We start from the raw sequence: 11,763 nt of genomic DNA, 5'->3' as shown, positions 1-11,763 counted from the left end.
GAAGCCTCCTGAGGAGGCAGCGACCCCCTCACCCAGGCAGACAATACCGAGCCCAGTCCTGCACGTACACCCCGTGCCATTGACCCCAGACCCTCCGGGAGCTGCCACTCAGCCACTTCCCCATCCATCCATCCGTCCATCCGTCCGTCCGTCCGTCCGTCCGTCGTCCATCCATCCACGCCACCCCTCCGGGAGCTCGGTGCCGCCCCTCCCTCCCCTCCCCACCGCCCATCCATCCGCCCGTCCCACCCCTCCGGGAGCTCGGTGCCGCCCCTCCGGCGGCGTGTCCCGTGCGCGCCCGCCCCGGCCGCTTCGGCGCGGGGCCATGGCCGAGCTCCGGGCGCGCCTCGAGGCGCTGGAGCGGCGGATGGAGCGGGCGGAGGCGGCCCTGCGGCTCCACGGGGTGAGCGCCGCGATGGGAGAACCGGGGGGGACCCCGGAGGGGGCGAGGGGAGGGGTCGCTTGTGGGGCTGAGAGCGAGACTGAGAGCGCTGAGGGCAGTGATGGGGGGCGAGGAGGGCTGGGAGCGGGATGGGGGAGTCACTTATGGAGCCATTGTGGGGCTGGAGGTTGGGAGTGAGACCGGGGGGGCGCTTAGGGGCTGGAGGGAGGGTGAGGGCGAGCCTGGGGGTCGCTTATGGGGCTGTTGGAAGGAGGGTTTGTGGCTGGGAGGGAGCCTGGGGATCGCCCGTGCGGCTCTTGAGGGCTGGGAGCGATTTGGGGGGCTCCTGAGGGGGCTGCGGTGGGTTTCAGGAGACGGGATGGAATCCAGTGGATTCCCGGCTGACCGGGAGCCGTTCGGGTGGGGGCAGCAGTGGGTTTCAAGAAACTCTGGGGATGAATCCATTGGGCTCCTGGGGACCTGGGGGCTGTTGCAAGGAGTTGCGGTGGGTTTCAGGAGACTGGGGGTGAATCCAGTGGGCTGCTGGGAGCAGACAGGTTTAGGAGGCTGGGAATAAACAAGGGGGACTCCGTATGGGGGCTTTTGGAGCTATTGAAGGGCTGGGGGAGGGTCTGAGGGTCTGGGAGTTGTTCGGGGGAGCTGCCCTGTCCCACATGCCGGCCGGTGCTGCAGGTCCCGCTGCTGTTCGAGGATGTGGCAGTGCAGTTCAGCCGGCAGGAGTGGGCAAGCCTGGACGAGGGACAGAAGGAGATGTACCGGAGCGTCATGGAAGGCAACTACGAGATGCTGATGTCCCTGTGTAGGCTGCATTTGCGCCGCTTTGGCAGCCCCAGGGAACTCTCTTGGGGTCATTTCTCTGCTTCTTTGCCCTTCACTGGAATCTCCAGCTTTGAAATAATCCTCTCCTTTCCCTGTCCCCTCTGGCAGCGGTTGGAGCGTGGCAGGGACACGCAGGACAGGGTAGTAAGTGCTTGGTGTCTTTCCCTCGTGGAGAACAGATACATTGTTGGTGCTGTCATCTCCCTGGGTTGTCGCCTCCAAAATTCTCTGCCTGGGACACCCCTTTCCATGAGAATTTTACCTAAAATCCACCCTGAACGTCCCCTTGAAGCTGTTTCCTCTTGTCCTGTTCCCTGGGAGCGGATCCTGATTCCCTCCCGGTTGCACCCTCCTGTCAGAGAGTTGTGGAGAGCCAAAAGATCCCCCTGAGGCTCCTCTTCTCCAGGCTGAGCCCCTTTCCCAGCTCCTGGTGCTCTGTTCCCCAGGTCTCCTCACTTCCCTGGGCACGCTCCAATTCTTCAATGTCTCCCGTGGCATGAGGGGCCCAGAACTGCCCCCAGGATTCGAGGTGGTCTCTCAGCACTGCCCTCAGGCTCTGGGCAATATGCCCAGTCAAAGAGCCTCCCAATTCCCTTCCTGTCATTCAGGGTATTTTCCTATCTGCAAGGTGAATTTCTGGGGGAACAGGTATTTCTGTAGCAGGGACAGAACAAGGATGGATTTTCTTGCAGTTGTTCGCAGGGGACTGTCAGAGGCTGCTTTCCATATTCCCCTGTCAGCTCTGCCTGCTGTTTCCTGCCTGTATCCATAACTCCCGTCGTGGCCTCGGTTGGAGATGAAGTTTCCTGGGTTGGGACTGGCTCTGTTGCCCAGCAGTGGGTGCAGAGTCCCTGTCCTATCATGCCCCTGATGTCTCCCTTTCTTTTGCCCAGACTGTGCGCTGTCCAAGCCTGAGCTGTTATTGCAGCTGGAAAGAGAAGAGCTGAGCACGCCGCCAGAATCGGAGCCCGAGGCAGCAGAGGTGTCCCCAGAGCTGGCTGTAGGTGGGTGACACTGGGCGTCATCTGTGCCAGGAGCTTCTGGCTGCTCACTGGGACTGTGAATCCCAGAATTTTGGGTTTGGGTTGGGAGGAATCTTAAAGCTCATCTCTTTCCAACCCCCTGCCATGGGCAGGAACACCTTCCACTAGCGCAGATTGCTCCAAGCCTTTTCCAACCTGGGACACTTTCCAGGGACTGGGAGGTGTCTGCTGTGAGGGAAAACCTGCTGGGATGTGTGGATATAGCCTGGAAACCCCTGCTCCAGCAGCTGCTGGGTGTGAGGGGTCCTGACACCCTGTGGAATGGGATCCTGCACTGGCTCCTTGGAGCTCTCCAGTGGCTCCTGGTGAATCCAAATGTCCTTGTCCTCCACAGAGCCAGCCCGACAGAACTGCACCAGCGGTGACACGCTGCTGGAGACAGAGACAGTGGAGCAAAGTGGGAATGTGGCAGAGAAAAGTGGGAACTTGGTAGGGGAAAGCAAAAACCTGGTGGAGGAAAGCAGGAGCCCAGTGGAGATAAGTATGAACCTGACAGAGAAAAGCAAGAACCCAGTGGAGGAAAACAGGAGCCCGGCAGAGAAAAGCAGGAACCTGAAGGAGGAAAGGAGGAGCCCAGTGGTCCCAGAGAACAGCAGCACACGTGAGTGCCTGGCAAATCCTGCTGCTGCTGCGAGGGGTCCTGGATCCCTGCCTGGCTGTTCCTCAGCCACCTTCATAGCTGCTCTTGCCCTCACAGCACCCATCCCTCTGGAAGCCGCTGCTGTCCTGGCAGATTGCAGCCAGCCAACCCTGTCCCCTCCCCTCCTGCTCTCTGTGCCCTGTCGAGAAGCCATGGGTCAGAACAGTTTTCCCCCTGCAGCAGGTAGTGGGGCAGAACCTTTTATCCCTCCTTGGTGGGGCCAGCACCTTGAGGGGTTCTGGTGGGCCTCTCTCCAGGCCTGGGGCTTCCAGGAACAGGCAGCAAATCCTGTTACCAGCCCTGAAACGGTTTGGGATAAGGCACGGCATGGCATCCCTGCACCTGCCCAGACAAGCCCCAGGGTGGTTGTCGGAGTCCCCTGTCCCCCTGGGTGACGTTTTCCACCTCAGACTGCTCTTGGGGTGTCTACAGGGATAAACTGTGGCTATTCCGGGCTTTTACACAGTCCAGAGACCGAGCTGGAAGAGGAGAGCAGGGCTGGGATTTGCGCTGGTTTGGAACAGGACGGGAAGTGAGGGAGGGTGGGAGCAAAGCCCTTTGCTGTTCATGCCTTAAAACCATGTGGAAAAGTGATGTTTGGTATCTAAAAAATTCCCAGGAGATGCTGAAGCAGGGATCCCAACGGGGGTGCCGCAGGAGGAAGTTGCTGCAGAGAAGCCATCAATGCCCAAAACCTCCTCTAAGGGTCTGGAAGAGGACAAAGGTCTGGAAGACAAGGCTGTGAAAGATTCAGGGAATAGTGGCCAAGATCTGCTGGCTGACATTCCTGAAGAACCAGGAAAGCAGGTGACACCAGCTCTCTGCAGAACAACGGAACAGGCAGATCCCAGCCCAGGGGAACCGGAGAAGGATTCCTGCGCTGGCCGGCCGGCGGCCTGGCAGCGGAACGCCGCCCGGGAGTTTTACTCCTGCCCCATCTGCAGGAAAACCTTCCTGCTGAAGATCAACCTCCTGATCCACCAGCGTGGCCACACCAACTGGGTGCCCTACGTCTGCGTCCACTGCGACCGCAAGTTCATGTCCAAGAAGAAAATCAGGCGGCACCTCCGCGCCTGGGCAGCCAACGGGACGTGCCAGCCCTCGGAGCTGGAGGTGTGTCCCAGCCAGGGGCCATGCCCAGCATCCCATCCCCAAACCTGGGCAGCCAACGGGACGTGCCAGGCCTCAAAGCCAGAGAAGTGTCCCAGTGGGACACCGTGCCCGACATCCCAGCCCCAAACCTGGGCAGCCAACGGGACGTGCCAGGCCTCAAAGCCAGAGAAGTGTCCCACTGGGACACCGTGCCCGACATCCCAGCCCCAAACCTGGGCAGCCAACGGGACGTGCCAGGCCTCAAAGCCAGAGAAGTGTCCCAGTGGGACACCGTGCCCGACATCCCAGCCCCAAACCTGGGCAGCCAACGGGACGTGCCAGGCCTCAAAGCCAGAGAAGTGTCCCAGTGGGACACCGTGCCCGACATCCCAGCCCCAAACCTGGGCAGCTAACGGGACGTGCCAGGCCTCAAAGCCAGAGAAGTGTCCCAGTGGGACACCATGCCCGACATCCCAGCCCCAAACCTGGGCAGCCAACGGTGCCTGCCAGCCCTCGGATGCAAAGGTGTGTTCCAGCCAGGGGCCGTGCCCGGCATCCCAGTGCCCAACATCCCAGCCCCAAACCTGGGCGCCCAAGGGCTCTTGCCAGCCCTTGGATGCAAAGGCATGTCCCAGCCAGGGGTCAGTGTGCCCAACATCCCAGCCCCAAACCTGGGCAGCCAACGGGACTTTCCAGCCCTCGAATGCGAAGGCGTGTCCCAACCAAGGGCCGTGCCCAACATCCCAGTGCCCAACATCCCAGCCCCAAACCTGGGTGCCCAGCGGGACCTGCCAGGCCTCGAAGCCAGAGGAGTGTCCGAGCCAAACCCTGTGCCCGTCCTCCCAGCCGAAAGCCCCGAGCAGGGAATGTGGCAAGGTGTGGAAGGAGCCCGGCCCCGCCAGGTGCTCGCGGTCATCTGGAAAAATGATGTATACGTGCAACGAGTGCCTGGAAACCTTCTCCAACCAGATCTTCCTGACGGTGCACCAGCGCCGGCACACTGGCCACCACCTCATCCGGTGTCCCTGCTGCAATCGGAGCTTCACCTGGGTCTCGGACTTTGTCCGGCAGCACTGGACGCACATGGGCGTCCGGCCCCACCAGTGCGGCATCTGCCAGAAGACCTTCAAGAGGTTCTCCCACCTCAAGGCGCACCAGAGGATCCACAGGCGGCAGGAGCGGCCGTTCACCTGCGCCAGCCCGGTGCCCATCGTGGCGACGCCCGCGGCAGGAGACGGGGTGGGAAGCCAGGATGTGACGCCCCAGGGATGGGGTGCTGCTGTCAGACCTTGAGGTGTCCTCCCGGGAACGGGAGGCCGCTGTTGGACCTCGGGGTGTACTGCCTGGGACGGGAAGCTGCTGCTGAAATTTGAGGTGACCTCCCAGAGACCTGAGGTGACCTCCCAGGATGCTGCTGATGGACTTTGAAGTGACCTCCCGGACACAGGGTGCTGCTGCTGGACTTGGAGTTGACCTCCCTAGGATAGGAGGCTGCTGTCTGACCTTGAGGTGAAGGATGGGATGCTGCTGATGAACTTCAAGGTGTCCTCTCAGGAATAAGATGGTGCTGTTGAACCTTGAGGTGACCTCCCGGGAATGGGATGCTGCTACTGGACCTTGAAGTGACTCCCAGGGATGCGATGCTGCTGCTGGATCTTGAAGTGACCTCCTGGGGACCAGAGGCCACTTGTCAGGCCTTCTGCCCTCTCTCCCTCTCCGTTTGAAGGCTGGAGCATGGGCAACCCGCCTGGCCCACGTGAAGGGGGCTCCTTGTTCCCAAGCCCTGGTGGGGTGGGTGGGATGCTGGGAGTGCGTCCCTTTTCTGGAGAGTGCCAATAAATGCTGTAGAAACCTGGATGCTGTATGTGGCTTCCTTGAGGGGCTTCCAGGAGGGTGGGCAGCACCAGGAATGGGATCCATGGGATGGAGTGATGGAAGAGAGAACGGAACGCTGCATGGGGGGTGTCACCTGCTGCTGGGGGCTGCAGTCCCACTCTGAGGTGGGGATGGGATGGGATTGGGGGTCTGGGAATGGCATTGGGCGTTGCTGGGCGCAGGGGATTCAAGGGCTGGAGCTGTGGTTCTCATGCTGGGGTGGGGATGGATGGGGACGGGATGAGGATGAAATAGGGGTGTGGTGGGATGGGGGTGAGAGGGGATGGATGGAGCGGGGGTGGATGGGAATGGGATGGATGTAGGGATGGGATTGGGGTGGGATTTGACAGAATGGGATGGGGATGGAGGTAGGATGGGACAGGAGTGATAGAGCTGTGGGACCTGGCAACAGGACAAGAGGAACAGGAAAGAGGCAGGAAACTGCCTGGACAGGAGGAAGAACTTCCTTGTGCAGTGACTGTGCAGTGAAGAGATTGTCCAGAGAGGGTGTGGAGCCTCCCTCACTGGAGATATTCCAGAATGGTCTGGACACAATCCGATGCTCTGGGATAACCCTGATTGAGCAGGGAGATGGGACCAGATGAGCCACTGTGATTGTCCCTTCCAACCTGACCCATTCTGGGATGGGATGGAGCTGTGATGGGATGGAGCTATGGATGGGATGGTGATGGAGCTGTGGATGTGATGGAGCTGTGGATGGGATGGAGCTGTGGATGGGATGGAGCTGGGATGTGATGGAGCTGTGCATGGGATGGGATGGAGCTGGGATGTGATGGAGCTGTGCATGGGATGGGATGGAGCTGGGATGTGATGGAGCTGTGGATATGATGGAGCTGGGATGTGATGGAGCTGGGATATGATGGAGCTGTGGATGTGCTGGAGCTGTGGATGGGATGGAGCTGGGCTGTGCTGGAGCTGTGGATATGATGGAGCTGTGGATATGATGGAGCTGTGGATGTGCTGGAGCTGTGGATGGGATAGAGCTGTGGATATGATGGAGCTGTGGATGTGCTGGAGCTGTGGATATGATGGAGCTGGGCTGTGCTGGAGCTGTGGATATGATGGAGCTGTGGATATGATGGAGCTGTGGATGGGATAGAGCTGTGGATGTGCTGGAGCTGTGGATGTGATGGAGCTGTGGATGTGCTGGAGCTGTGGATATGATGGAGCTGTGGATGTGCTGGAGCTGTGGATGTGATGGAGCTGGGATATGATGGAGCTGTGGATATGATGGAGCTGGGATGTGATGGAGCTGTGGATGTGATGGAGCTGTGGATATGATGGAGCTGGGATATGATGGAGCTGTGGATGGGATGGAGGTGTGGATGTGCTGGAGCTGTGGATATGATGGAGCTGGGATATGATGGAGCTGTGGATATGATGGAGCTGGGATCTGATGGAGCTGTGGTTGTGCTGGAGCTGTGGATGTGATGGAGCTGTGGATATGATGGAGCTGGGATGTGATGGAGCTGTGGATGTGATGGAGCTGTGGATGTGCTGGAGCTGTGGATATGATGGAGCTGGGATCTGATGGAGCTGGGATGTGATGGAGCTGTGGATGTGCTGGAGCTGTGGATATGATGGAGCTGGGATCTGATGGAGCTGGGATGTGATGGAGCTGGGCTGTGCTGGAGCTGTGGATATGATGGAGCTGTGGATGTGATGGAGCTGTGGATGGGATGTGCTGGAGCTGTGGATGGGATAGAGCTGTGGATATGATGGAGCTGTGGATGTGCTGGAGCTGTGGATATGATGGAGCTGGGATGTGATGGAGCTGTACGCGGGACGTGCCCGGGCCGGGGTCTCGCTGCGGCGGCCGCGGGCGGGGCGGCGCGGGCGGCGCGGGGCCGGCAGGGGGCGCCGCGGCGGCGGCTCTGAGGGCGGCCATGGCCCGGTGGGGCCGCGCTCAGGTACCGGCGGGACCCCGGGCACCGGCACCCCCGCGCCCCCGGCGGGACCCCGGGCCCGGCCGCCCCTCACCGCCCTCTTCCCCCCGCAGCAGGACCCCGAGTGGGCGCCCGAGGCCTGGCAGGGCGCGGGCCCCGATCCCGGCGCGGGCCCCGGCGGGGCGGCCCCGGCGGGGCTGTCGCTGAGGGCGGCGGCGGAGCGGCGGCTGGAGCGGAGCGTGGAGGCGGCGGAGCGGCGGCTGGAGCGGCTGGAGCGGCGGGTGGCGGGGCTGGAGCGCACGGTGCGGGCCGGCGGGGCCCGGCTGGCCGCGCTCCTCAGGGACAACTCCCGCCGCCTCCGCCGCATCCAGCGCCAGCTCCGCCGCTGCCGCTGCGGGGGCAACCGCACCGGCACCGGCACCGGCACCGGCAACGGCACCGGCAGGGAGCGGACACAGGTAACCGCGACGGGGTCGGGACCCGGGGAACCGGGACGGTGACAGGATGGGCCCGGGGTACGGGGATGCGACCCGGGGAAAGGGAACCAGCCCCAGGGAATGAGCAAAGGGGCCGGGGAATGGGGACCGGAACGTGCCAGCGGGGACGGGGACAAGCTCTGGGTAACGGGGATGAGCCCATGGTCATGGGGGTGAGTCCCAGGGAACAGGGATGTGCCCTCAGTGACAGGGATGGGGTGTAGGTAGTGGGGACGAGCCCCAGATAACAGGGATATGCCAGAGGTGACAAACCCCAGCTAATGGGAATGTGCCGAAGTTGGACAGGGATGTGTTCCAGCTCACAGGGATGTGCCCAGGGTGACAGGGACAGGCTGCAGGTCACAGAGATGTGCCCAAAGCAGTGGGAAAGTGCCCCAAGTGACCATGTGGTCATGGGATGTGCTGCTGGCTCTCAGGAGCTGCACAGAGCCAGCGGGACACGGCTCCTCTGGTGCTTGTCCCCGTCCCCAGGGAAGAGGGGGAGCAGAACACCCACCCCGAGTGTTTCAGACCCTACTGGGGTGAGATGGGATGGTGCCACCTGTCCTGCTCCCACCTGAGGGGTCACTGCTCACCTGGCTGCTGGGATGGATCCTGGGAATCTGCCCCTGCTCTGGGGAGGAACGGCTGAGCCTCTTTGGGGTGTCTGGGAATGTGCCCCACGATGTCCATAGGAACTCTGGACCCCCAGGGATCTCCTGGGGCTCGGGGAGGGGTTCATTGGGGACCCCCAGGTGGAGCCTCCTGTACTTCCAGGTGCCGGCGGCTGGTGAGGGTGAGGCGGCCGCTCTGCCGGAGCAGGAGCTGGGGAGCGGGGACAGCCGGGATCTCCGTGGGATCGCCAGGAAGGGGAATTACGAGGCCATCGTCCCTCTAGGTGAGGATCACTCAGATCATGTCAGAAGCATCGCCATCCCCGGGCTGAGGCAGCTTCAAACCCTCCCCACGTGGAGCATGGGGGGGTTCCAGGTGACATGTCCTGCAGCCGGTGTTCCTGCACTGTTTTTTTTTCCTGGGATGTGGACAACACATGGATCACCCCGCAGGGATTTGCTGCAGAGAGTCCTGCATTTTAATACTCACTAATTTTGGGCTGAAATTTTGGAGCTTGGGCGCCCATCAGCCACTTCCTGGGATAAGCAAAAATCGCGTGCATGGTTCGGTTGCCAGTGGCCCGTGTGATCAGATGTCCTGGAATTCCAGCTTTGGCTGGTCCCACTGTCAGCAGTTCATCCCATTGCTCCCTCCTTCCCAGGGTCCGAGGATGCTGGCTCCAAACCTGCCCTGCTGCCACCAGCCGAGGACAGGGAGGATCCAGGGAGCCCCGGGCTGCCGGAGAAGGGATCGGTGCCAGGACAGCTTGGTGACAGTGAGTGACAGCGAGGGGGGCTGAGGATGGGCACCGCCAACCCACAGAGTTCTTAAGGATGGGAAATGGGAAAACCTGGGGCGATGCTCAGCGAGGGTGGCTCTGGAGCTGGGTACATCTGGGTGGATGCTTGCTCCCTTCTGCTTTGGGGTGGCTTTGCTTTGATCCTTTCCCCTGGATTCACCCACTTAAACTCTGCCAATCCTGGTGGGGTTCTTTCCAGGATGGAGGACTCTGCACCTCAGCTTTGTCTTCACATTCCCCCTGGTTTGGTTTTTTTGTGAGGATTGTATTGTCAGTCCATAGTGTCCATTGAGTGCAGCATGCCCAAGGCAGTGGTGAAGTCTCCATTCCTGGAAGGATTTAAAAGCTGTGTGGATGTGGCACTTGGGGACACGGGTCAGTGCTTGGTTGATGATCTTGGAGGGCTTTGCAAACCTCACTAATTCCATGATTCCGTGATGTCCCTGAGGTCCGACAAGCTGCCTGGACAAACCTCTTCCCCTCATCTCCTCCTGGGAATCCCTTCCTGCTCCCTTTGGTTCTTTGGTCCTGGTTCCTCTCAGCTCTGCTCCCGCTCCCACTCTGGAGCTGCAGGCACGGGAGGACTTCTCTTCCCGGGAACGAACCGCGGTCTCTCCACAGGTGAGATGATCGTCATCAAGACGGAAGAGCAGCAGCCGCAGGAGGCCGGAGCTGAGCTCCTGGCGCTGCCCGTGGTGCCCGCGGTCAGGCTGGACGAGGACGTTCCCCTCGGCCAGGAGCAGCCGGTTTCCTGGGAGAGCCACGGCGTGGCCGGGCCCAAGGCGGCCGGAGAGGGCTTGGGGGAATTCTGCCTGGGGGAATTCAAGCCGGTGGTGGTGCCGGTGGAGGCTCACCCTGCCCCGGGCCTGCCCTTCCCCACGGAGCAGCCGTTCGCCCTCGCCCAGGGAATGCCGCCGGGAGAAGACCCCGCGGCCGAGGTGGCCTCGCCGCAGCCCGGCTGGGAGCAGCAGAGTCCCCGGGACGATCCCCGGGCGCCGCCGCCGGGCTGGAAGAGCGCCCGGCTGACTCGGAACCTGCTGGCTCGGCAGCAGAGCCGGGCGAGGAAGGGCAACGGCTCCTTCATCTGCACGTCCTGCGGGAAGAGCCTGGCCCACCACGCCGCGCTGCTGCGGCACCAGCGCCTGCACACGGGCGAGCGGCCCTTCCAGTGCCCGGCCTGCGGCAAGAGCTTCAACGAGAAATCCAACCTCAACAAGCACTACCGCATCCACACCGGCGAGCGGCCGTACCGCTGCCCCGCCTGCGGCAAGGGCTTCGTGCAGAAGCACCACCTGCAGAAGCACCAGCGCATCCACGGGCCGCAGCTCCGCAGCGCCTGGCCGGGCCGGCCGGCGAGGCCCGGCTCCACCGGGGAGCGGCTCTACCGCTGCATCGAGTGCGCGGAGAGCTTCCCGCAGAAAGCGTCGCTGGAGGAGCACCAGCGCCGGCACACCCAGCAGCGACCCTTCCAGTGCCACGGCTGCACCAAGAGCTTCCGGCACCGGCAGTCGCTGAACCACCACCAGAAGGTGCACGCCGCGGCCGCCTCTCCGGCCGGCAGCTTGCCGGGACACGAGCCGGAGCTGGAGGCTCTGAGCCAGGATGATCGGTAGCCAGAGGGCTGGGGAGGGGAAGGGACGGGTGGTTCTTCGGTTTGCCCACGATGCCGTGGGACTTGTGGCCCCCGTGGGTATCGGGAGGAGGAGGAGGAGGAGGAGGGAGCCTGCCGTGCCGTTCGGCGCGGTGGGATGGGGCTGGCCACGGGGCTGCAGAGGACGGGCGGCGGCTGGAGCCGAGCCGGGCGGTGCCGCTGCCCCGCGGATTCGGCGGAGGAGCGGCTGCCTCAGAGCCCCGGGTGGATCCCGGGTTGTTTGGACAGCTGCGCAGGGAGGGGGCCTGGGAGCGGCCAGAGGCCTGGGGACAGCCGATAGCCCCGTTGGGGGCTGGGTGGCGGGACCAGCCGCGAAGAGAATCGGATAAAATGAGCTGACTGTGGTCTCCTGTTGTGCTCCGGGGCGGGCTGGGGGGTGACATCTCCCCCTCCATCAGGGGAGGAATGCAGAGCGACCTGCTGGGAGTGTGTGATGGGAATGC

At 62.4% G+C, this 11,763-nt stretch overlaps 1 protein-coding gene across 1 annotated transcript; it reads left to right on the top strand.

Annotated features, from left to right (window-relative positions):
* The first annotated feature begins 329 nt into the window (after positions 1-329).
* Positions 330-11,295, top strand: LOC120752725 (uncharacterized). Its single transcript, XM_040064281.1, has 9 exons — positions 330-403; positions 1,076-1,202; positions 2,116-2,226; positions 2,600-2,866; positions 3,525-5,278; positions 7,893-8,237; positions 9,033-9,153; positions 9,532-9,645; positions 10,291-11,295. Exons 1-9 carry the CDS (start codon positions 368-370, stop codon positions 11,280-11,282), a joined length of 3,867 nt encoding a protein of 1,288 aa, XP_039920215.1. The 5' UTR covers positions 330-367; the 3' UTR covers positions 11,283-11,295.
* The last annotated feature ends 468 nt before the right edge of the window (positions 11,296-11,763 follow it).

This window comes from Hirundo rustica, chromosome 1, assembly GCF_015227805.2.
Source record: "Hirundo rustica isolate bHirRus1 chromosome 1, bHirRus1.pri.v3, whole genome shotgun sequence".
Classification (NCBI taxonomy): domain Eukaryota; kingdom Metazoa; phylum Chordata; class Aves; order Passeriformes; family Hirundinidae; genus Hirundo; species Hirundo rustica.
The sequence above is the reverse complement of the archived record's forward strand: the minus strand, read 5'-3'. Positions and strand labels throughout refer to the sequence as shown.

What these genes read in the sequence shown, in the direction of transcription:
- LOC120752725 (XM_040064281.1), top strand. Translation starts at nt 368, where the DNA reads ATGGAGCGGGCGGAGGCGGCCCTGCGGCTCCACGGG. An exon ending in CGAGATGCTGATGTCCCTGT is followed by an intron (nt 1,203 to 2,115) that starts GTAGGCTGCATT and finishes TCTTTTGCCCAG; the next exon opens with ACTGTGCGCTGTCCAAGCCT. An exon ending in CCCAGAGAACAGCAGCACAC is followed by an intron (nt 2,867 to 3,524) that starts GTGAGTGCCTGG and finishes AAAAATTCCCAG; the next exon opens with GAGATGCTGAAGCAGGGATC.